This window comes from Polyodon spathula, chromosome 25 (genome assembly GCF_017654505.1).
Source record: "Polyodon spathula isolate WHYD16114869_AA chromosome 25, ASM1765450v1, whole genome shotgun sequence".
In the NCBI taxonomy this organism is placed as follows: Eukaryota; Metazoa; Chordata; class Actinopteri; order Acipenseriformes; family Polyodontidae; genus Polyodon; species Polyodon spathula.
This window is the reverse complement of record NC_054558.1, coordinates 5,675,773-5,702,258: the sequence shown is the minus strand read 5'-3', so window position 1 is coordinate 5,702,258 and position 26,486 is coordinate 5,675,773. Positions and strand designations below refer to the sequence as shown.

The 26,486-nt window shown below is 41.3% G+C and overlaps 2 protein-coding genes across 4 annotated transcripts; one reads left to right on the top strand and one right to left on the bottom strand.

Annotated features, from left to right (window-relative positions):
* Nucleotides 1-9,230: 9,230 nt before the first annotated feature.
* On the bottom strand, nt 9,231-20,379 carry LOC121300083 (protein ILRUN). 2 transcript variants are annotated; one of them, XM_041228477.1, is made up of 6 exons: nt 20,054-20,366; nt 16,664-16,818; nt 15,422-15,619; nt 14,488-14,795; nt 12,310-12,352; nt 9,231-12,141 (listed from the first exon to the last, which is right to left on the bottom strand). In XM_041228477.1, exons 1-5 carry the CDS (start codon nt 20,209-20,211, stop codon nt 12,317-12,319), a joined length of 855 nt encoding a protein of 284 aa, XP_041084411.1. In that variant the 5' UTR covers nt 20,212-20,366; the 3' UTR covers nt 9,231-12,141; nt 12,310-12,316. The 2 variants fall into 2 exon arrangements, with proteins under 2 accessions (XP_041084411.1, XP_041084410.1); XM_041228476.1 differs by lacking the exons at nt 9,231-12,141; nt 12,310-12,352 and having other exon boundaries at nt 13,901-14,795; nt 20,054-20,379.
* A 471-nt stretch (nt 20,380-20,850) lies between these two features.
* LOC121300086 (U1 small nuclear ribonucleoprotein C) lies at nt 20,851-25,995 on the top strand. Of its 2 annotated transcripts, XM_041228479.1 has the most exons (7): nt 20,851-20,937; nt 21,376-21,418; nt 22,805-22,913; nt 23,136-23,228; nt 23,685-23,789; nt 24,209-24,280; nt 24,888-25,995. In XM_041228479.1, the coding sequence occupies exons 1-7, from the start codon at nt 20,930-20,932 to the stop codon at nt 25,004-25,006; spliced, it is 549 nt and encodes a 182-aa protein (XP_041084413.1). In that variant the 5' UTR covers nt 20,851-20,929; the 3' UTR covers nt 25,007-25,995. The 2 variants fall into 2 exon arrangements, with proteins under 2 accessions (XP_041084413.1, XP_041084414.1); XM_041228480.1 differs by lacking the exon at nt 24,209-24,280 and having other exon boundaries at nt 20,852-20,937.
* Nucleotides 25,996-26,486: the final 491 nt, after the last annotated feature.

The window sequence follows — 26,486 nt, the reverse complement described above, 5'->3', positions numbered from 1 at the left end:
CACAGTAATGGTTTCATTTTGCTTTCTCCATGGCAGGACAGCAGGCAGTGAGCATCACTATTCAGCTCGCTGTGGTCAGGTTGCCACAATGCATTACTTTTCCATCTAAAACCCAAACTCCAAACCCCATGATGGGGAACCTGGGTCTTTGTTCCCAACCTCCCTACCCCTCTCAGTAAATCCCTAAACAATCGCTTTTTATTCTCAAAGGGCTTTTACTCTTGTTCAAATAAGAAAAAAAAAGAAAGACTTCAATCTGTTTCCTTGGAAACGCTTGTTTTTATCTTAAATGAAAGGTACATAATGATCCCTGCTTAACCAAAGGACTCTCTGATTCTTTTTAAGGAAGGCTAATGGTCATTTCTATGTTACAATGCTGTACAGTAATATACTGTCAACACTGTAAAAGCAACCATCACTACAAACTCTACGGGATTCTTTTTGCAAAAATCTTTAATGCCGAAGAAGTTTTGGATTCCAAGTACATTCCTTATGCATTCATTTTCAGCAAGTTGAAGAATCCTTTTATTTTATAAAATGTATTCAGCCACCACAGTACCCCTTTCTTGCTCTTTGAGAGACGTTTGTCACCAACCATTATACAGAAAGTAACATCTAACTGCTTTGTTTTAAGCCACGGCTGGATTTTATTATAGAACATTTTACAATTTCCAAGCACTGGGGAATCACCCTGGACCTTTCCTTGGTTATCCTGGAGTCCCTCCTTCAAAAGAATGGCAGAATGCAATCCAGGTGTAATCCATGTTGCTGTAAAATGCTCTAAAAAACGATTTTGATGTTACGGGGTGCGCACGCCCCCGTGTTTAAATGTATTGCATTGTGTTTTATTATTGTTTGGCAGCGTGGATGGGGTTAAATCGCCATCCCTCTGACCATTGTGACCATCTCCAAATTGATGAAGTGAGTACTAATTTGGAGATGGCCACGTATATAAAAAGCACGTGAGCCAGTCATAAGGGGTGAGAGGAGCGAGAGAGCCAGGGAGCCAGGGAGCCAGGGAGCCAGCTAGCATGACAGTAAACCATTGCTACACGTGCTGGATCAAAACTAGCACTGTACTTGTTTTGTCTGTGCACGTCTGTTTGCTTTGGCCGGCGTGCCTTTTGTTTTGTGTCTTTGTTTCTGTTTATTTGAGTTATTTAATAAATACGCGCCCAGCGCTTGACCCGCAGTGCTGCGCCTCTGTCTATACTTCCGGATCTGGGGTCACCCACCGGCAGTCCGTGACAGCCTGCTAGTACCTCATACCTCTAGCCCCTACTGAAGTGGTCCGAATCTCTCCTCTGCGTGTGTATTATTGAGTATCCCGGTTGCTATCCTCAAATAAAGAAACTGGCGAATGTCTTTACTACCTGCATCAGGTAGTAAAATTACAGGGCATGGCTTGTTATTTCTGCTGTTTGCCTTTCTTCAGTGGGAATGAATATAACACGCAGAACAAACAATGATGGATAATAATATTTAAAGAAACCCTGAAACAGACCACAGACCTGGATTCACAGCAAAAGCTAGTTACACAAAGACCCATGTAGGTATACAATCGCCTGTATTTTTGTTAAAGATGAATTTACTGTAATAAAGAGCGATGCAGCTGTATATAAAATGAATGCGTTCTCTTGAAAGGTTTCTTTGACCAAGCAGAGGCTGTGCAGCAGTGTCTGAAACCAGTTGGTTGCATGATTCTTAAATGTAGACCATTGAGAAGAATCTGGTTCTGTCGTTTTCTTTCCTAAGATGTTTTAGAAGCTTTGGTGCAAGTACCAGTGTACCTACGAGAGATATTTGATATGACCCGAACTTTTGTTCTTCAGTATAGTATCACAGCACTTATTACAATTCCTATAGTAGTTATTTACTATATAACTAATACCACCCTATATCAATTCATGAAGACAAGCAGCAAATGCATAGAAGCATCTACCCCTCCTAGATGCTGTGTTCCCCTGACCGAAGAACCACCTTACTGGATCCTCCGCTGATGCACTATCCTTGCACTACGATAATGGGATTGTAGATATAAATGGTTGTAATCCTTGTTGCATCTTATTTCAGATTGTATTTTAGCAGTAGAATTGTATTTAAAGTATTGATTTTGCCCTGTAGCACCTCTATGTTGCCTTGGATAAAAGGTGTCTGCCAAATAAATATAATAATAATAATAATAATAATAATAATAATAATAATAATAATACAGCAAACACAGAATTTCACGGTCCATTAGCGGTTTAGTTTTTTGCTCTTAAAGTTTCAGATAGTGCATCAGATTCAAGACTTGCTCATTGTTTGATTGCAAACCCACAGATAAATGACAAACAGGTTTATCTGTGTCTGTGTAAAACAGATATTCCAGTTGCTCATGCAACCTTCATCAGCCTTCACATGCAAGTCACGGGTACCACATATAAATCCATACAAAAAAAAACTAAGCAGAGGAGTGCCTTCAGGGCTGCAGCCTTCAAGGGGTTACATAGAGACCCCCTGACAGTACAGCAATGCCACTCCTTCCCCTGTGCTGCTGAGGGGATGTTGGAGTGACCCGGGAACACAGTGTTCTTGACAGTGTCACGGCACTCCAGCGGAAAATCACAATGGTGTGAAGAGCTGGATCCAAGCACATCTAAAGTCCTGTACAGTCTGGGGCTGCTGAACCGCGGTGTTCTAGAATTGTTTCACAGGAGCGCTGTGCTTTCACTCCTCCCCCAGCTACAGTGGCAGTGCTGTTATATCCTCGCTGCTTTCAATAGCTGGAGCACAGCCAGTATGGGTAGAGGAACACAACACAGCTTTCCCTGTGGACCCCCAGCAAAGATCAGCAACTCTGCACAGCCGGGATTCGAACCTGCAAGCTCCTGTCTGATTACTCACCCCACACTCCATGCGGCGCAGGGGACGCGATAGTCTTTCTTTCTTTATAAATGTTAATAATGTATTTGAGTGTCAATGTGTATAAATGGCGAGCGCTGTGTCTATTCACTCTGGCTGAAACGTTGCTGTTTTTAACTTTGTTCTTTTTCAATAATAAAAGAATAAAGTATGGATATTTGATCTACGATCTATTGTTATGGTGTTGCGCCTCTATTTTCATCAGTTGTGATCAATGTCGGGACACACCAGAGGTGGCACCCAGTAATCATGGGTTATGAAATACTGGTCTGGACTTTAATTAAATATAAATATATACAGTCAGCGCTCACATATCCAACCCTATAAAAATGTGACTTCTGCGATGGTTAAACGCATGCGACACATATCTGATTATTTCCTTTTTTAGCCCGTTCCAACCCCTGTCCGTTTTTCAGGAAACACAAGATACAAAGTCAAAAATACATATCTGAAAGGACTGTGTTTTAAAATAAGCAGGCTTCCATTTAGATGTACTTTATTGGCACAGTACTAGATTTTCAACAGAAGTAGTACTTTAATTCAGAACAATACAATTATGAAAATATCACTTGCCAAAAGAGACGACAAGTGGACTGTAATACAGAACATACTTTTAAATCCGGTACGTATTGTAGCAGTCTGAAAAATTCCCCATTAACGACCCAACAGCAAATTGAAATCAAAATGTCATCCTTGCACAGAACTGCGTAAAATTTAAAAGGCAATGCAATTTAGCAAAAGATTAAAAAGTTTCAAGAATTAAAACAGTACACAAAGTTAGTATTGAAAATTGCAGAACATGGTGCTTGATAAGGCCCTAATGTCACAGTTCACTTGCAAATGAAAATGCACAAAAGATCGCAGATTAACAGAAAAATACAAATCACATTATCAAAAACCGTTTAATGATTAACTGTTGAGACGGGCTTTGCATCAGAAAACTGGTGACAGTTTTCAGAAGTGCATTAATTTGTTACATATCTAACATTGGAAGAGGTTCTATTAAAACAATAACTTGGAAATAGCAATCCAGTGTGAGAAGAAATGTAAATAGCGAAAGCCATGTGGGATCAGCCTGCTGCTGCACACAGGGTCATTAGCGAGGTAGAAAGTCAAACCGCGTATAAGCTGGCAGGTATCGTTAGGTTCTAGGTTCAAGCATCTAATTCTAAGAGTGTCTGCACTTCTGTAGATCAGTTTTGTTACTGCCAAAGGCACCATGGGATTACAGTTGATTAACACCAGAAAAGAGATAAAACTTTTTATTGCAACAATGTGCGCACAAGCTTTTGGGACTACAGGCCCCATTCACAAAACATTTTGTCCATTTTCATAAATCAAAACATTTTCAGATCATCAAACCCTTTTCAACTGTCTTAGAGAGGGGCAATTAGTTTGTTTTCGCCGAAGCAAATGTTTTCAAACAGGGCAGTGAAAGTGCATTCCTTAGGGGGAGAGACGGTGTACAGTACTTGAGTACCCATCCCTCTGATCTTAGCACTAGGCCAGAGTTGTTGTATATAAGTCCTGGAACATTACGTTGTTTTGTCGTCCTCTCGAGTGGGTGAAACCAGCCTGTATCATAGAAACCACCCTATACTATAGACAGATTTTATATATGTTTTGTTTATAGTAGTGCTGTCTCTGGTTCTGAATTCAATAATTCACAGGTTCGCCCATGACGGTGGTAAAGTTATAAGTCCTACATTTTACTGTGCATGGGCCCCTCACTAATTCATTGCTTTTAATATTTCACTATTTTTGATGTGTATGTTAAATACAGAGGGAACAGTATACACAGTTAAAGGAGAATAATGTAACAGTATAGCGAATGTTCATCTGACGTCTTTTCCATCTGATACAAAGACATTCCATCAGCCTCAGGGTCACCCTATAGTATATTTTTAATATAACACACACACACAGATTTCAGTAAATATTTGTATTTCCACACTGGGACCCACCAACACCCAAAACATCTATTCTGTGTTTCTCTCTCTCTCTCCACACACATATACAGTAATTCTAGATTTTGTTTTAATGGAAGAACATGCTATTAGCAAACAGAACCGATGCAGTAAAGGTCAAGTTCACACACAAGGTAAACAGCCAGAGGTGAAGGGCTCTGTTCCCAGCGTTCACGGAGCTGCTCACCTGGCCCTAGGGCTGTAGGTTTTGGCCGCTTGCCTCACTGTGTTGCAGCCTCGCCCCGAGGCCTGTTTAAACTGAAAACCCTTCGCAAATAAACCGGCAGTTGCTGCGGCAACCGGGAAAGATTCCCACCACCAGACCCGATTCCCAAGAGAGCTGAAGAATTCCATATGGATTCGGGATCGCCAATCAATTAATCCCTTTCCAATATGGGACATTTATCGACACACAGCTTGTGTCTAACAATTATTTCATAACTCTTTAACTTGTGCCTTTCTCTTTGCGATATTGGTCTCAGATGTTCAGTTGTGAAAGCACATGTTATTGTAAACATGCATTTTCATTTCGACCTGCGACAGGTTGAGGAAATCCGATTGCACGTCTTGCCAGACGGCCAGCTGTTACTGGCCGACATGCTTTCAGCCAGTAAGTAAAATGCACAGCAGTGACATGTGCCAGTATATAAAGTATGGTACAGCACATAAAAGTCTCAAAATGTGCAGTTTTGAAAGAACCATGTTGTAGAGAACGTGTTTCAGTTTAAAACTTGATACTCTACCAGGTTAAAGAAACATCTTCCCTGTCATTAAATCCACAAACTACTTCACCTATTGACTGAGACACTTTGCAGTCGGTACCATGCTTTGACCCTAAAGAACCCTTTCTGAAAAGACAGGACTTTAAGAATGCTCTTTAACCTAGTAGAATACCAGGCAGACATGGAGGTCAATTATGAATTACAGATGTTTGGTGGGTAGGTGCTTCCTTCAAAAAAATAAATGACTGATGTTTCACAAGAGCTGGAGCAGACTTCCCTGCAGCTTTCTCATCACAGCTGTGCTCAAGGTAGTCATCCAAGAGTAGTGTTCAAACACATTCATAGTACTGAGCCTAAGATCAGGTAAAAAAATCACCTTTTGATGTCTAGTGCATGAGAAGTTTGGTTGAATGCGGTTATGTCGACCACATGGAGTGCGACACAGACAGGCATGATCAGCCCCTAAGAGTCATAATTGTATCCCCAGCAATTAGAGTCTGTGTTATTAGTCTTGGTTTTCCCGAAGTGATACGGGATGCTTTTTAATAACAAGCAATACCTGTTCATGCAGCTGCAGAAATGGAATATAGAATTATGCAAATCGTTTAACAGCAGCCTTAAATTTCTCTTTGAGATCGGTCAGCTGGAAATGAGTTCTCTTTTCTTTTTTCACATGCAGTTTAAGGATGCCCTGAAACTGTGTGCTGCAGTGACTCAGGGGATTAAGAGTTGTGTACATTAGCTGTGAGATTATGACAGCTGAAAGATTTATTACCTCAACAGGTTTGATGTCATTACTTCTACAGTTACTGTACACGAAAATATAAGTTTTAAATCTTAGTTCCACTATTAATTTAATCACCTAAAATCCATTAACATTCCTGAGAGAATGCAAGGTTTGTTTACTACATTAGTGTCAGACTCTGTTCGCATGTATTGTTGTTCTTTACATCAATAAATACATGGTTTGATTTCAATAAACTCTCCTGGGTCTGTTCATCAGAAGTTGTGAAGTGTGTTAGATATCTATCCATCTATATACACACACACATAATGCAAATTATGTTGCTATAGAAGACTGACAGTGGTATGACCTCACACTGAGGAAGCTGGAACCATGGGCGCAAGGCTGACCTATCTAAATGCCCCTATACTGAAAGCTTCAGTTCACAGGTATGTATACAGTAGTTTAAGTTGTGCTGGTATTGCATGCTTGTCTAGTTACACATTTCCCTTTTATGCTCGACATGCTGTTTTTGTCTTCTCATGTACGTGCAATATAGCTTGGAAACAGTGTATGTATGTATGGTGATTGTTCCATGGCATACAGGCCCCCAACCAAACCCTTATTCCTGCTCCTGAAACCCTTACGAAAATGGCACTGTGGGAAGCCAGAGTGGCACTGATTTGACAAGGTGTTTAAATTGGTGTAATGGTAAAGAATGGTTTTGTCTTGTGTTGATCATATAGTACAGTATGCAAAGCAGTGCATGCTTAGAATTATTTGCATAACAAAAGGTGCTCTTATCAATCCAAATATTTTTTTAAAAGCTACAATCAGGTCCGGTTCTGCAAGACTTTGCACCAAAGTAAAAGTTTAATACGTGCACACAAAGCATACTTTTAAAAGTGATTGGGTCTAGTGTAGCATATCAGTTGCCTGTCAAACTTCTTTGCATATTGCAACGGTCTTGACGCAGCACAATCCGTCTGTGCTTTCTGCAAACCTTTCGATTCCAGGAACACCCAGGAGCTGCACGGAGGGACGAGCCATTCGCACAGGCACCCGTTTTCACAGAGAAACGTCTGCTTGAAGTGCTGCTAGACATTTAGATACGCTGGGGTGTTTAAGTCTAGTGGATCAAGACACACCACATTATCACTTACATTTCTATACACGGAAAACTAAAGGAATTTCTAAATGATGCTTACCTTCTCCCATTTCTAACCAGTCAGTTTCACTCCTCCGTAACTTTAAATCTGAATCCTAAACTCGCTGCTGCTTAAGGTGCACAGAAATAATGAAGAGGGTCTTGTCAGGAGCGGACCTTACTCCGAATACAAAAATCAAACCAATCACTTAGAAGCAATTGCTATCAAATCCCATTCTGTTGAAAATGCAACGAAGCCTGCAGCCACTTTGGTGTTTGATCTTGTCAGCTTTCAGAAGCCGAGTAAGATTAGCTCTGGTTAGTACTTCTGACGAGGCACATTAAAAATCACATCAAAACATCAAGGCCCTGTCTACTGGATGTTAGGGATCTCGGAGCATCTTCCAAAAGATAGAGACAGTTAACCCTGGTGTCCCAATTACTATCCAGCATTTCAAAATGCTTACCTGACTAATCCTCTCCCAAGTTATGAAATCCACGACTCAGCTGTTTATCTGGGCTCATGAAAAGAAAAAAAATAATAACTGAAAACGAAATACAACCACCCCTCCCCAGTGCAAAGTGAAATATTTGTTCCAGAATGTAGAATAACAGTTTCACTGGATCAAAAGCCACGTAAATCTGCCCCCCCCCCAATTCCAAAGAGGTTATGGAAATGTCAAAATATAGAGAATGCGATCCACTAAAACAGATTACAGGAAAACTGAGACGAGTAACAAAGAAACGCAGCTGGGATTGGGGATCTTTCTGTACCCACAAACGAGGGACCTCATAAGAAACAGCAGACCGGTGAACAACTCTTGCAGGGCTGCTTTCTGGAGTGAACAAAACTAATAGAAAGCCATCAGAGATGGAGAAGCCATTTCAAAGTGTCAGCAGCAAATAAACTTTTACCAAAGCTCAGAGCACCTAGTTGAAAACTACAATACCAGATGCACATCAAGAGCAGAAAACCTCTAACTAAATCAATCCATGTCACTGTATAATGAGGTCATCGGCTTGACAACACTTGGATATTGTACTAAATCAAACTGACTGTCTGAAAAAAGCTCAAGACTTGCACTGCTGTTGGCAGACAGAAGCGATATGCTGTTCTTACAGGTAGAGGCAAATAAGCAATACATTTATATGCAGCAGCAGGGTGTTTGATCTATCATTCCAGCGCAAGCAGGGTGTTACCCCCGTTATTTCTTTACTATTGGACATTAATCAAGTCACCGGCTATGCATTTGGCAGCACAAAGAGGACTGGCTGGGAGTGACTTGGACAATTCACGTCATAAGTGGGCAATAATAATCAAAATAAAATAGTTACAAGATAACAGGTGGCTTTATCAGAAAACAAAACGGTTTCAAAATGCAGAGTACAACACCTTCTTAGTCATCTTAAGAACTGTGCACTAACCTAGACCTACTGGAAATCATTGACTGGCCATTCAGACAGCAGACCACAACCAGCAGTGCATTTCACAGAACGCTAGTTAAGAGACAAGTAAAGACAATTACTACAGTACAAAAAAAAAAAAAAATAGAAAGAAAAAACTGGTATTCATAACAGCTTACACCAGCAAAGCTCACTATAACATACAATGAAAAAAAAAAAGCACAGAGACATGAATAAAGAAATAAAACTCGAAACTCCACGTTTATTATATATTTTTCAGTGTTAATTTAATCATATAAATGTTCATTTATACATAAAGGAAAAAAAAAAACTTTCATTTATTTATTTTTTACATTTGTTTATATTTTTTTTTAAATGTGCTATCATAGGACTCTACTCAGACTTCAGGACTCACCCATCATGCCACCCTGCTCAATATACACTCACCCCAACACAGAAAAACACTCGCACGGAAATACAAACCAAGGTCAAGGAACATGGTACAATAAAACAAAAGGCAGGACAGTGTATACTTTAGGGGACGAGTAGGTTTGTGGTTAAGCTTAAAAGTTATGAAAAATAAATAGAATGCAAAACTGACTGAAGAGCATGATTAAACAACGTAAAACCGACAAGAACAACTGGATTACTGTGCGATTGTTGGCAATAAACAACTTCTAGTTTTCAAAAAAAAAAAAACATTAAACCGACATGCATTTAAAAAATATGCAAACAATGACTTAAAGAAATATGAGGACATCTTACACTACTTTCTTCACCTCAATAAATATAAAATACATTTCAGGTTGAACGATTTTCTTTATTGCAGTTTTGTAGCACCTGTGGTTCCATTTAAAATCTGGCTTCGAACACTGACCCAGCTAAAATGGGAAAAAAACGCTGACTGCAATGCCAGGCTCAAACCAGACGGCTGAGAGAACAGAAAAGGTTAGTCTGTACGATTTTCAGTGCAGGGTGTCTTGTTACATTGAAGATCTTCAAACTCTGTTCAGTTACCAGCCAAAGGCAGTGACAACTGAGCCACCATGAAACAGAACTCTTAAATGAACAGGTAGATGCAAACTCTGTAAAAACAGCGTACAGAACCAAACAGTACTTTTCAAAACTTTTGTATTGGTTCTACCGATTTGTAAATGTATCGGATCCTTGCATGGATTGCGTGTTGAGCTTGTGTTGTATTGTGTCAAAAGCTTCAGTCACTGAATACAAATAAAAACAAAATCTTTTTACAGTCAACATCGATTTCGTCTAATCTTACCCAGCTGGGGTCTGTGAAACAAAACAGTCAGTCAGTCGGTCAGCCTAGGGCTGCAGCTCATCTCAGTTCCCAAATGAAATGAGTTTGGCAGTCTTAGCCGAGCCGAATTTTTTTAATTAGAAGCAAAACCACCACTGACACAACTGTCAGTCTTTGTTCCAAATAGAGCCACGTTTGAACCAGAATGCCACCTGAAGCTGCACACAGAAGACAGCATTGGCCTAACAATAAGAAAAACTGCCAGCTCTTGTCAGTTCTTCCAGTGTGGTTTACAAGGCTGTAGAAGCGTTAACGGAGAGGCACACCTGAGGGTGATCCATCCAGTGACTAGTGAGCGAGCGAGCCCACCATCGTCCCTGCAAACCTCAACACAGCCTCCGTTACACTCCTTCACCGCGGCCTCTTCTAGTACCGTGCAACCATTTTTGATGCACGAGAAAAATATAAACGTTTAATAAAAACAGGAGTTACTGTACACCTGATCATAGCTGCTGAATATGGCTTTATGGTCACTTAAAAACAACCAAAAGTGGGCGCTTTTTTTTTTCTCTTCAACACTTTGCCTTTAAAAACGTGTAGTTGAGCCTATGAACACGTCTCCACTTACCAACACATGCCCTTGAACCTTAAGAGTGTACCTAGAAATTCAGTGTGGATACCCTTTATAAACCTGAAACCGTGCAACTCCCCCCCCCCCCCAAAAAAAAAACCAACACACACAGGTTCCATTGCTGCGCCTTTCACTTGCACACAATGCTGGATTTCAAAAAAACAAAAACAATGAAAAAAAAGCGCTCCCGTTTACACAGAATCTTTGCTGCAGTGTTTTTATTGAACGCATTTTGGTGGCACAGCACAGTGTGCAACGAGGACGGCTTGAATCAGACCAGGGGCCACGCAAGCCATCATGGAACACGTATAAAGCCACTAGTGCTCTAAGTAGTGTTGTTAGAAGGACCACTCTTTTTTTAAAAAAAGCTAACCTTACATTAGCAGCCTCGGTTTGTGTCCCCAAGGTAATTCTGCACTGCACACAGTGTCACAAGGCTTGCTGCTACACACAAAAAAAAACTTTTTATTCTGTACAGCACTCACATACCTCAACTGCGACAATGCAAAACTCCCATTCGCAAGAGGGTGATAAAAGAAAGCACCAGTAAGGCTCAGAATCTAAAAAATAGTGTATTTATCAGTTAAAAAAGGGATGCAAATCAGATCGCACAGATATGCAGTTTAAAAACGACGGGGGTGTTTGTAGATTAATATAGTATATTACTCGTATGTTATTTCAGTAGGTAAAGCCAAAAAACAGAAAGAGTAATGAATTTATGCAATGGCGCGCACTACTGGAAAAAAAGCAGCTATTCATGTCAGACACCTAAAGCATTTAGGCTTTGCATTTCTGTCAGCTGGCAGAACAGGTAGGTACCCTTTGGTTTTTAGAAGCATGATTTAATGGGAGAGTGGAGATAGGGGGTTCCTGTTTCATGTTTGCAATTCATTTTTAAAAATCGCCCATGTTTTTAAAATACCAAACAGTATATGTTGGTGAAATGTATGATTTTCCCACAGTCCTATTAAATAATGCATGCGAGAGGGCAGGCAGTGCAGCTAGATTTTATACCACTCATTCAAAATCAGCTACTGCGCTTAAACAAAGAAAAAAAAGAGATTCACGCAACAGCTTGCCCATAAAGTATACACGATCACTGAATGAAAAGCAGAACGAAACAAGATACAATACAATTAACACATCTGCTCAAAACTACAATCGCTCCATAGGCAAAATCATTTTTAAATGGCTTTTTTTTTCTCTCTCTCACAATCTCTCTCTCTCAAATTATACATGTGACAATAACTTCCTTTTTCATTTTTTAAAAACATTTGTCTCTTTTATTTTCTCTTTTAAAACGATATACAGCGCTCCTTTAAATTCAGCATTCACACATGCATACGTTGGGTTGGTTTGTTGCTGCTGGAGTTGTTGTATTGACCTGGATTTAAAAAAAAAAAAAAAAAAAAAAAAAAACGTTTATTTTGTTTTTTTTGTCGTCTTGTTTTCACTACGAGGGGCCCGCTAAAACGTCAGTAACAAACTTCCAAGATCCCCCTCGGCTAATCCCGTGCCGCTGTCCGGCGATGGGGTCTGTTCTTGGCGTTACCTGTGTTTTAAGACTGTCCAAAAGGATAGGGACCGTGGATACCCTGAAAAGAAACAGAAACAAAGGGTGAGTTTTTACACAGGTAGTAAAGAACACAGAGAGCTGCCAAACTCCCAGAAAACAAACAATCCCACCCCTGGTCGAGTGGATGCCGGACATGCCAGCCTTTTCTTTGGTCTACGTTACAATAAGATTTCTTCATGTGCCACAGTAAGGGATTACAAAACAAGATACTGGCTGGTCACATTATCTTATAGATCCAGGGGCTGGCATAGATTATATATATATACACACACACACAAGGATACCCCAGCACACAGTAATATATATAAAAAAAAACATTTTATGGAACCAGCCAATTAGAGTAAAGCCATAGATTAAGTGATCGACATGTTCTGGCACACACATGCTCTTTGCTGTTTCTTTGATCCAATGCAATGCCAGACACGCTGGTCCAGGGTTTAAACATGTGGCTCTCGTAATTACCCTGATAAAACCAGACCCATTTTATCTACACCTTCAAAGATTCTTCATGCAAAAGCGACCTCTTGGAACCTGTATGGTCCTTCCCATTGCAACCTGGTCTGCATGCTTGCAGTGGAAACTGAGGATATTGATACAGGGCAGGACACTTCTCGTGTATGCCGATTACATACAGACCCTGTCTCCCTGCAGGGGTGAGGCGGAAACACTCCCAAGACTGGTAATTGTCCCTAAACTGGAAATCTACTCAGATTGTTAGAGTTAGATCTACCCAGCATAGTGAGCCATTACATTACATCTAACCCACAGCAATCCTAGTTGTGAAGCAATCTGCACATATGGAAACATGTCATTAATCTTGCTCAAACTCGTTAGATGAGCCTTCTACTTGCATCTTAAGAATAACGGCAAATGCATCAGAACTACAGCCAAGGTTTCGTCAAAGCTTCACCGCATTAGGGTTTGTAAAAAGTTGAAAAACAGCAACGCTTTCCAAACACATGTAAAAAAAAAAAAAAAAAAAAAAAAAAAAAAAGTGCTTGTTCCCATTCCATTGAGCAACGACAAACAGAGCTTCAGTGTTGAGCAATTTCAATAGGTCTGATAAGTGGCAAAGCGGAGCGATTGCCATCATGCTAATGAGCAAACTGGCATCCACCCCAGTGGGCTATCAATTACAAAATATCCGCTCTACAGACCTGTCTGAAGAAAACGCTTCTACGTCACTGATAAGACCTCCCCCGCCCCAGAAGATTGATTCTGTGTGTTTTGGGTTGGTTACACCAAATGCATATTTTGGATATCTTCCAGTCTTATCTTTTTAAAATCGCCCACGTTGAATGCTTTTTAAAAACTGAGCAAAAAAGGGAAAGGAGGTAGGGTGTGGTTAGCGCTGAAAGGTGGGAGGAAGTACAGCAGTGGTTCGATATGAAGGAGCTGGAGGGGAAAGTGTACGACCCTAAATGGCAAGAGCCCAAGGGAGGCAACAATTTTTGTGGACAAAGCCAAGGGACTAGGATTCAGTCTCAACAGGTTCATTAGACCATCTGGAGCTTCTAAAACGCTAGCTTGTTGTAGTTTTCAACAAACATAAATAAATACAGTTATATTCTCTGAACAGTTTTATTTCAGAACATGAATCTCTGCATAACACAGCCATTGAAAAACAACAGTACACATGAAAAACAAAGTCTTTGGTATCTTTTGAAGATGTATTAAAAAAAATAATACAAAAGAGACACTGAGAAAGACTACCGTTAAAAACTCTGACCACAAAGTTTCTTTTAGTGCTACCACACATTCGTACAGGACTGCTTTATAGTTAATGAAGATCTCATGAAGGACAGCCTTTAAAGTATGCCATCACACTCAAGACATACTATGTCATTAAAACCTACTTTAAGAACTGTGGATAACTAGCATCTTTACCCTTTTCAGCTTAGCATCTTTGAACTGGGCCAGGATTAAATCAAAATTAGGATTTGCATGCTCTGCACTTCTGTGATGTTTGTTTTGTGCAATCTATTTCATAGTAATTTGAATATGACAAGACACGGGTAAACTAAAATCGACTACAAACTGGTAAAAAAAAAAAAAAAACAACACACACAGAGAAAGTGCCTGCAGTTACAGCGAGGCCAGACCGGAGGTGGGCACCAGATCCACCTCCCCCAGCTGTCGCTGCTCTGTACATACCTGACTGTACGTCACTAGTGATAAGTTGTTTTGGAGACTGTTTGGTGCTATATTTACAGAGTTGTGAGACAGTCCGTTTTGATCTTCCTGGATTTGGTCTGGGGCAGGCTCCCATGGGCCCCCAGGGTCCTTGAGGCTGTTGTCTTCCTCCCCTGCGTTCTTGTTCTTCTGCGGCGAGGCGAAAGGGTTGAAGTTGCCCTCGACCTTTCGGTGTGGCTGGGTGTTGAATTCCGTCTGGAAGGAGGACAGCTGCTGCGTCACACCCAGGAGGCCTCCTACCTCCACACCCAGGATCACCCAGATCACGTCTAGCGACACAGGCCAGAGACACGGTTACAAGAGCAAACGGACAAGGCTAGGGCTGCACCACAATACACTGTTCTATTATCCGCTATCAGTCATCTTATGATCCTTCAGATTTAGACAGCCATCAAACGCGATTATCGAGGATCATTTCAGTACAATTTTTTTTTGTTTTTAAAACAAAAGGATAAACAAATAATCAATAAAAACACACAACAAAAAAATTAAAAGCCAAAGCTAAAATCATTAGATAACTAGTCAAAATGTATTTTAAATGTAAACACTTATAAATAATAAATTAGCAATCCCACTGGAGTGAAAAAGGTGGTGGCACTTAATTGCAAGGTATACCCACAATGGTTCCCCCCCTTCCCCTTCCCCCTACACCTTGCAAATGGTCCATGAATCTCTGACTTCAGGCATACAACCAAGAAACCTGCTGCCATCTGGTGGTCTAATTTAAAGACGCTACATCTTAAATAGAACAGAGGTTCAATGCATACTTGAATATTTCTACAGAAAAAAAATAGATATCTACATTACACAGCAACAGAACTAGGATTTTGGAATAAAAAAGGGGAGTGAGAGAATATGGAAGGGAGGGGTGAGGAGAGGGGTGAGTCAACCTTACCCCCAAAGAAGAATCCGGTAGCTGTGCACATGCGCCACTGGCCCTGGTACATGCCGGGCGCGGTGGGGCTGTGCATCTGCACGCTGACTTCAGACACTTCCTGCGGGTCCAGTGAGCGAACCATTACCATGTTCACATGGCCAAACTGGTCTCCGCCCACATACTTCAGACACACCCCCGGGGGCCAGGACTCTGCTCCTGAAACACACAGCGAGGTGGGGGTTAACTTTAGGACCCCTGTTTATCAAAGCACATTATTCCAGCATGCAATTCAAACTTAAGTCTAAGCTGAAAAAAAAAAAGTCAGGTAGATCTTGGGTTAGGCCACAACTGCTTGTGAAAACCCTAAACACACTTACTATGGTTTAAGATGCAGATGAACCCGTTTCATTTCACCTCGCTTGAGGTCATACCACCTTTACCATTGTGATTTTTTTAAAAAGCACTCATCATGCACCACAGGTTCTTTGATCTTAATATAATCTCACAAACCCGCTTACTGCCTTTCAAATGCTGCGTGGCTGGGCTTTACCAGGTAACCACAGGATAGAATTAATTTCCAACGTAACTAACAACCAATAATAATCTCGGCCGATAAACCAACATTTTCAAATGCTGTGTTAACGGGATATAGTTCAGTTACAAAACACCAACGTCAACAAATTTGCTTTCTTTAAGTCAGCCTTATACAAATGCACACAAAAAAAAAACACCAAGTGCGACGCCTAATTGACAGCTCATCAGTCAACAATTCATTCCTTATTTAGATAATGACTCAAACTGTTTCCCTCCAGTTAATGATACAAAACGCACGTACCCTGTAGAAACAATGTACATTTGCTTAAATGTACAGAACGACTAAATGCACAGTATTAAAACACTGCTCGTTAATTGACTGTTAGTTTTCACACACCCCCCCCCTTTCCTTGCACTCAATGTGCTGTCACAGGCCAACGTTAAACCCGGTTTATATCATGAATTATTCCTGCATGGCAGTTATGATATAAAAGCAGGTTCATCTGTAGACTCTTGAGAGAATAACAGCACGAGAAGCAGTGGTCAGGGTTCTGTGTAAGGAGCTGTGTGTCACCTCCAGAAACAGAACAGCTCTGCAACCTCTCCTATCCCAAAGAGCAGACGGGACACACACCTGCTGGAGCTTAAATGCAGTCAAGTGACCCTCGTCCGCATGACACATGACCACAAACACAAAACACTGACGCGTGCAGCCCAGCGTCCTACCTGTGTTCTGTATTCTCCACGTTTTTGTGAATTGCGTGTCGGGGGGCACAGACTCCCCCTCTCCGATCGTCACGTCCTCCACAAATGACATTGACGGGGCATTGATGTTCGGGCTCTCAAAGTCATAGTACGCTCCTATGGCAGCTTGTAGGTTCCTGAGAAGAGAAGTGGAGACAGGATTTTGGATAGAGTTCACTGGGGTCTCTGTTAGTGTACATTTGTTTGTCTTTTTTCAGTTAAAAAGGGCCTTGTGTCCAGACTGAATTCCTGGGGTTGCATATCGCTCTGCAAGGGCATAAACTGCTTTCTTTGTACAAGAACACAAACAGATAAACGTACAAATACTGTGCACACACCAACACGGTCTTACACACTGCTACTGCGGGTGTCACTTTAGATCAGAAGTCCCTTTGCCAATAGCTGTGGTGATGTGACATGCTGGAACAGGTGAAAGCAGCAGCAGTCTGTATGTCAGGAACCACATTATAAACATATATGAAACCATATCTAGAGAAGACATTTCACAGAGCTGATCAGCTGACCCCTCAAATCTACTACTTTGTACATTAAAATGTAACCGTGTTAAGCAGGACACACACAAAAAGAACAAAACCAAACGCTGCATCTTACACCTGCACCCAGCAGTACAGAAAACCCCATTTAGGATTTGTTCCAATGTGTTGATAGCCAGAATGTTCCACACAAAGCATAGCAAGCAAGGTGCAAAGTTCTTCCCCACCCCACCAACATTATAAAGAGCAAAACGGTGAACGCTTATTGCACCACATTTAATTATTCCTTTCTAGTTGGGAAAATATATTAACCAGTTAGGATAAGGACTGATCAACTTTGCCCTCTCAATAACTGAAAAATCAGAGTACAGCCAAATCGTAACTGAAGCAGAGTGAAATATCAATGACCTTACAAACATGCGTTCCGGGTCAGACCACAGTCTGTAACGCAGCCAACTGCTGTACAGAATAAAGCTAGACGTTAGGAGAGTCCTCAAGAAACAGACTTCTTTACACAACTCAATACTTCGAGAAGTATAGAGAACAGCAACAGTAACAGTCTACATTACACATCCGTTTAGAATTTGTCTTGACTGCTGCAGTTTTGCACTTTTGTCCATATTTATTACAGACCTTTTATGGAAGAAAAAAAAACCTGTACCTCTAACTCATTTTGGGAAAGGAGTGGGGTATTCTACAGTGGAATGACTTGACCAAAGGGATGCAGTATCTTAATCCACACTTGCCTATCAACAAGTTTTCAACAATACCCAAATAAACCCACTTCTTTCAGGGTGGGGAGGGCAAGAAAAAACAGTTCATGGAAAACAAGGGGGGGGGGAAGGTTCCTGATAAACAAACAGGACTGCCTGCAAACTGATAACCCTCATGTCTATAAAAACGTACACAGCTTGTCACTCTGCACACTCCGTTTTGCTTCTTCGGTAGTTGAAAGTGGCATGTAACTACATCCCACAGTAAGTCTAATGAACACAGCTCAAAGAGCATGCAATACCTCCGTTAACACTACCTTCCCCCATCCTGGCCACATCACCCTAAATGACACAGTGTGCTTGGTTGTGGTGTCACAGTCGCACAGCTGTCTTGACTTGTAATACCACCTGCTTAGTTAAACAGAAAAACACATGAGCACAGAAAGGGGGCCAGGAACAACACAGGTTCCTACACGGGGCAATAGAATACAAGATGCTGGCATGTTGCATAACCCAGACTGTCTACCATATTGCCATGTGCTGCAAGCTTCCAATACTAATAATAATACTAATAATAATACTAATAATAATACTAATAATAATAATAATAATTTTTAAAAAGCCTTAATAACCTTACTACTCATTTTATCCCAACAGGACTAAAAACAAATGTTGGGGTCTCTAAAGATTTTTTAAAGATATAAAAAGGAATGTGTTGGATCTTTGAAGCACTATTAACAGAGGACAGTATAAATGTTTCAGTTTTTGTAGTTTATACAAAGCAAGGCTGGACTAGTGGATGCAATCTGCACACATTTGAAAAAGATCACCATCCACCAAAGATAATAATAACAAAACATACCTAAACATGTCACAGACCAGTGCCCTCGTGGTGTTAATAGTTGGGGTAGTTTTGTGGTTAACACAGAAGCTTACAAGAAAAACAACAGTAAAAACGAGTCATACTGTCCTGTACAGCACTAAAGGGTAGGGCGATGCGCAAGACAAGAGCGATGACTGGTGACATAACGGAGGGGAATTCCAACACCTCTACTGCGAGTTACAAGCGTGTCATTTAGAAAATGAATCAATAAATAAAAACACATACTGATAGTTGGTACCAACCCATAGCAACACAGTCTCGGACATCATCCTTATCAGTCACTACTTTGACATCACGCACACGGATTACATCCGTTTAGAATAGCATCGTACACATAGGACGACTTTAGTCCAATTCATTTAGAGTCCCACTAAGGTGCGATTGCCCAGGGGTACCAAAAATAGGCAAGTCAAACACTTCCATCAAATAAGATGGAGTCTCAAGCCATACGATGGAGATTTGGTAGTATGTGACCTACACCTACAATTCGCCATGTCGTAGTTGAGAAATTTGAGACAGGTATTTACTTTTTGAGACGTAATGTTTTAAACCAAATAAACAATAACATACATACATACATAAATAAAGCGGTTATTTGCAAAATCGTTCTTAAATGTTTTTTTGATGTTGTTGTTACGCTTATTTGTATTTGTTTTATATATATTTGTAGACGTTTGCTTTCATTCCCCCTCATCTTGACGTTTCGTTATCACGGTTTTGAATACGGTGAGGGGACGTGAACTGTCACACATCAAAAAACACTGGAGATTTTCTTACAGTATCCGACACCTTCGGATTCAGAAGTTTGCTGTCAAATTCGTTATTTTTGAGCCCCGATTCTGTTAAATCAATTGGGTTTTGCTTGCTCGTTCTGTCTCCAGTTATATACCCATACATGAACCCAGCTGTCTACAGATTCCACCATATCGACAGAGACACCTTCAATAACTGTAAGGCTACACACGCTGCTTCCATGCGGTAATCAACAGGCAATAAGTACAAAACAAACCCGCGCTTACATTGCAACTGCTTCTGTTGCATTTAACTAAATTACTCGAGGCACAGCCTGCAAATACACAAGGTGTCCTCCAAACAAACATGAACACACCGGGTCTCCATCTCGGAAGACAACAACACACCGGGCCAAAACTTCATTCATTGTTTGCTATCAAATGCAACGACTATCGCAAACCATTAAAAGGATTCAAATAAGAGATTTTCAGCTCGGCTGCCCCAGTCCCCACTCCTGCCTTCGTTACAGGCCCCAGATCCCCAGGCTCACCAGTTGGTCATGTCCAAGAAGAAGGCGCAACCGGCCGGGTTCAGCTGAAAACCCAGCAGCCTCTGGAACTCGGAGATGAGGACGTCCTTGTCGGTTGTCCCCATGCAGCTGAATTTCTGCATAAGCTCCGGGTCCAGGTCCATATCCATGCCCTCCATGGCGGGTGTCCAGGGGCGACGACGGGGGTGCTCTCCTAATTTAGTCCGAGGCCTCGGCCAGTCATAACAATCAACCAACAACAAGCCCAACGCGCATGGCTGGGGCGGGCCCGGGACGACGCCCTGACGTCACACTGCAACGCACGCCGCTTTAAAGAGGGTTTACGCGCGTCTCTGTGCGTGACGCAGCCGCTTAATCGGGTCTGTTTCAACACACTGGATTACCTTCTTCTCCCTGTATAATAATACAGACACAGTGAAGAGCGGTGTTTTAATGAGTGAAATCAAATCAAAACACACAAAAAACAGAAATAGATACTGATATATGGCTTTAACTAAACAGGATCGGTGGTATTCATTGTGTAAGGTCTAAAAAAAATAAGATTATGATACGGACCTTAATGTCCCTTATTTTAATACCACCACACTAATCCCAGCTCTGTATTCAGGTTTGCAAATCTATAAACAGCGAGTGTTTGCAATCCCGCGGGTTGCACGGTCAGGTCACGGGTAATTCACAAGGTCTTCAGCTTCACAAGCTGCCCCGTGTAAATGCACCGGTCACGATACCCCGCTGCCCGGGGGCATGCTGGCGACTCGACCACGCCGCGGCGCTGCAACAGAAACGTGTACATAAATACGCACTCTCGCAGTTTAAACTTACCGGTTCCGGGGCTACAGGAAACCTACAGTTGCTGCTCGAAGCCGATGTTTGGAAATGCCGAAGTAAGTGAGAATTTTCTAAATTTGCACGACTGTGCATTTTTTAAATTAGCAAAAGAGAATGTAAGGTTGGTAAGGTTTTATTGTCCGAGGTGATCATGGAAAACGTTGTTTTTTTTTAAACTGAAAGTTAAAGGTAAACACCATGCGCTTGCTACGAGTATAATGAATGAATGCGGTGCGAGTCGTGGCCGAAACGTTAGTACGGCTCGCAGCGAGTTATTACATATGCGTTAGGTAAACATGTTATTAAGCTGATTTGAACAAAACATTCATTGTATGTACTTTTTTTCCCCACCCCGTTCGCGGTTAAGTAAAACAAAGGCTGTGCTACGCGAATCGTCTTTTACGAGATCATTACTCTTCCTGTGTATCATACAAAATGTCTGCGTCTCTAAATGCATTTGTCTCTGTTTAAATACATTTGTCTCTGTTTTGCAGGTTTTACTGTGATTACTGTGATACGTATTTAACGCATGACTCGGTAAGTGTTGGTCTGATTTTTTTTTTTTTTTTTAAAGAAAAACATTTAAATGAAAGTTTCGATCTACAGTTGTATAATATTAATTAAACTGTTAAACTGGCCGTGTGATTCGAGCCTGCAGGGCAGCAGTCTTTTTTTTTTGGGGGGGGGGGGGGGGGGGGGGGTAGTAGTAGTAGTAGTAGTAGTAGTAGTAGTAAGAAAGAAGCCCCCAGAGACTGCTGCTCAACACCAGGGCTGAAGAAAGAGAAATGAGATTGTATTGATTAAGCTGAGTCAAAGGGGTGGGTATATTGAGATTTTGTTTTGTGCAGCTTCAGCTGGCAACAGCGGGACCGGCTGCCTGTGCTCCAGTGAAAGCGCCACTGGTAGTAACGCCTGTCCTAAAGCGGTGTTCCGCACTGTATCTTGGCGGTATTGTTGTGCCTGAGCGCCACAACATTTAGCTGCAAAGTGATCTGCGCCTTCTCTCTAATAATGCATCCTTTGTTCTGGCTAAAGTGGTTCCAAATATTGCAAGGGATTTGAATTGTTTGACAAATCTAAGTCCATGCACAATTTTATAAAGCACTGTTGTGGACACTTGTTTTGTTTCATGTCTCCGATGTAAAGAGTTTTGGATTATATATTAGATATATATATATATAAGATACGATATCTATAGTATATATATATATATATATATATATATATAATGTGTGTATATATATATATATATATGTGTGTGTGTGTGTGTGTGTGTGTGTGTATATATATATGTGTGTGTGTATGTAGATATATATGTATGTGTGTGTGTGTGTGTATATATGTGTGTGTGTGTATATATATATATGTATATGTATATATATATATATATATATATATATATATATATATATATACTATATATATATATACAATATTGATATAATAAATTGTAATTCTGTAGATTTATATTAAGTGTTGGTGAAGAACACTAATCTATATTTTTATATAGTGCCTTTCATAGTGGACCACCATTACAGAGCTTTACAAGATACAGTAAAAAAAAAAAAAAGTGCATACTACATTAAATACAGTGAAACACAATGCATAATACAGTAAATGCACGAAAACTAGGATGCGAATTCTAGAACATTGTGGACGTTTATGTCATGTAGAATCATAAGATACAGTGAAAGATCAGGAGCAGCAGACATATCAGGTTTAAACATCATGGGACACTTAAAGCATACATCCTCAAATAAATGACCTTGTATAACCTTTGAAATAATGGACACTAATTTACTAATGCACTGTGTTTTACAAGCCCTTTGTGTACCTCTAGTTTAGGTGTTCATGTTGGTAGACAGATGTATTACACAAGGTGGCGTTGTTGTTGGTACATGTTTTATTGAATTTGCGTTTTAGCCGTCTGTAAGAAAGACTCACTGCAGCGGTCGAAAGCACAAGGAGAATGTGAAGGACTACTACCAGAAATGGATGGAGGAGCAAGCGCAGAGCCTCATTGACAAAACAAGTAAGAGCTGCATCCCACTGCACAAAATCAAGCCTTCCTGGCGCGCTTGATATGTGCACCACAATGTGGGGGGGGGGAGATTTAAAAAAAAAAATAAATACAAAAACTGAGGGTTAGCTAACTTTTGTGTGAAGGTTAAGTAGCAGGGTGTGTTCTGTTTTTGAGTAGTCTAGTCTATTTATTTTTAAGGCTTTATCTGACTATTTGTTTTTTTTTTTCCAGCTGCTGCCTTCCAGCAGGGCAAGATCCCGCCCTCTCCCTTCCCCGGAGCTCCACCCCCTGGTGGCGCCATGATCCCACCACCTCCCAACATGAGTGAGTATTTCCAGTACACCCAGTCTGATTTTTCCATTGCAGTTGTGGAGTAGCATGGGGACCGTGTACAGGCTATCCTGAAGTGAATGAATTGCATTATTGAATCCAGAGAGGCAAGGGAGACGCTGTCAGTGGTCACCTCTATGTGTGAAGGGCCAGTATGGACAAGCAAGATGGGTTGAAATACGACCTGAAGGCCATAGCCTGAAGTGTGTTTCGCAAGCCAGAATAGTGTGGCCCTGGCTCCATTCACCTTGTTGAGTTACAGCAGCTGAAACGAGGCTTTGAGAGCAGGAACTGAGGTTGACTGATCATAAGTCCCCAGTATCAGTAAGTGGGTTGCAACGAGGAAACAATATTAGCATTTCATACTGTGTCTAAAAAACGGGAGGGGAGTAAGATTGAAAGATTCTGTGCACTTCTACAGTGCGTTTTACAATGCTCTTCTCTTTCCAGATGGCCCTCCCCGCCCTGGGATGATGCAGGCGCCCCCTATGGGTGGTCCTCCAATGATGCCGATGATGGGACCCCCGCCCCCCGGCATGATGTCCGTTGGTCCAGGTGAGCTATTGCAGTCGGTGGCCGTTCCTGTAAACTGCCCTCAAGTTTCATATTATCCACATGCCACAATAAACCAGCAAATTGAGGGCTGGTTTACTTTCATATGTAGGCTGCCTGCTTCTGACGCTGTCGTTCCCAGCCACTCTGGAACGGCAGCTTCCAGTTCAGCACCAGGTCCACGTTCGGGTCAAATCGAAGAGTCCTAACCCCATGGCAGGATGACGATGGCCGACGAAGGTTTTTTTTTGTGAGCAGAGTAGGGCTGTTACGTGCGTGGTACTCCTCCCAGGGTTGCTTAAGCTTGGATGTACGAAACTTGAGCAGCGACGGGACACTGTGTAAAGGATTGGAGGGGGTTGAGTAGGTACTGACTGCAGGTGATTTGTTGACTGGCGGGATGTCCTCTTGTTGTCTTTAAGACTCTAGAAAAGAACAGCTGATCCGAATTGGACCAGACTGTCGAATCTTCCCGCGCTTTCACATGGAGTCAGGCAAGTCCCTCTTCAACATCCTCAGCCAATGCTTTTAAATGGTCACTTCTTTTTTTAATGTGTGTCCTTCATTTTCCTTTTGCACACAAGTGCAACCAACCCCCCAAACACACCACGTATTTTGTTGTTTTTAAACCTCTCTCTAAAACTGCACTTCGCTTTGAAAGATGAAACCAGGAGTAAAGGTTGTGATGGAATTTTATACTATTCAGAGAGTTTGAATAATCTCTTGGGGGACTCATCTCTTGGCATGTAGCACAAGACTTTGCTGCCTCTGGTCCTGTGTAGTAACTTTTAAAGGTAAAGTCTTAAATCTAGTCTCCCAAAATGATGCACTGGGTCATCCTGCCCTACATGGGTACAAGAATAGCACCATTAAAGCATGTTTTAGTGTGTGTATACACGCGCGCGAGTTTGTGACCTACACATGAACACCCAATTATTATACTAACCTGTACCAGGCTGTTTTATTTCTAGTGCCATGAACTGCAACACGTGAATTAATTTTTTTTTTTTTTTTTGTGTGTGGGGGTCGGTTCTTCAAACCTGTGGTTCAGAGCTGCCTAGTTTGAGATCCTGACTCCTCCCTTTTCTCTTGCCTCTCCAGGGATGCGGCCTCCGATGGGCGGGCCGATGCAAATGATGCAAGGACCACCCATGATGCGACCGCCCTCTCGACCCATGATGGTGCCCTCCAGACCCGGCATGGCAAGGCCTGACAGATAAACAGGCTGGAGCAGAACATTCCAACACGTTGCCCTTGCCCTTGCCCTCGCCGTCTTACACTGACTCTACCACTGGCTAGCTGTTTGTCCACAAAATGATAGCAGATATTCACTGACGCTGGTTTAGTCCAGTTTGGCATAAAGGGTTCAGACAGCAAACCAGTTACCCCCCTTCAATAGAGAATAACAAATATCCATCCACAGTGTGTATTAAATCCTCTCCCCACTGTTCAGTCAGTTACCCCAGAGCAAGTGCAATCCGATAATGACAACTTGCAAGTAATGTGGAAATTTGGGATGGACTCTTATTGGCTCTGATCCAAAGAGCTGCTAATATCTAGTGATCATCTTTTGTGCTTCCCCTAACTGTTATTATTTTAATTTTTTTTCAAAGCCCACCATGCACTATCTGAATTCTAGTGTCACAAATTAATTCTGGTGCACGTAATGGAGCTTATTGTGTGCAAACTATTCTCAGATGCCAAACATGTGACTGATGGTATTCACCAAGAAATAAGCCAACAGCACTCTTGCCATCTGCAGTAAACTGAGTGCATGTTTGTGCACCACGTTTAACTTGGTTTGCATGAAAAACAAAACTCTTCTGCATATGATTTGTATGCTATAGTAAAGCCAAACTCCACACCTGTGGCCGTGTGACACAACAACAAAATAAGTGTGCTTGTGTGTTTCTGAGTTGGCATAATGCTACAGATTGTGCTGATTCTTGTCCTCCTGAAAGATCCGTCTCCTCGCTGACGAGCAGCGGACGTTTGTGCAGTTTCTTGTGTGGTTTGCGTGCGTAGTGTATGGTGGGCTTTTTTGGTGTAGTTGTTTTTACAGGTTGTAAAACCCACCAGCTCGTGCTTGTTTAAATCTGGGTTTCATTCATTTTATAGAACATTTTAAAATGTATGCTTTGTTTTGTAGGTTTTTTGTTCTGTAAGTTGAAGTTGTGGATTTTTGAATTAAATAAAATTCCAAGGTTCAGTTTCTGTAATTGTCTTTAAGTGCATATGCAATATCTCTGTCATTTACAAAAATATATATATTATTATATAGTATGTGTGTGTGTGTGTGTGTGTATATATATATGCATGCTGTATATATATGCGCTGTAGTCCAGTCAAATGCTACAACATGTTAACCATTCAATGGTTTTGTCTATTTATTTATTTTGCTGTTTTACTTGCCAAAGGTTTACCTTGCAAAAATATTTTGCTGAGGTATAAAGTGTGGCTACAAATACTCAGATCTTTCAGTGTGTAACACTTCAGTTATATACCAGCATTACAAAAACCATGGGGTTACATTTCTAGCTGTATGCACCAGCTGCATCAATTTTTGTTTGTGTGTGTGTATATAGACAGATAGTACTGCTGTTTCAGGGAGAGCAGACGCATGGAAAGCGGTTTGGATGTGTGTAGGTTTGGCTTGTTTATGTTGGAAGTCGGAGAAATTAAAAACAATAAAGCAGCGCT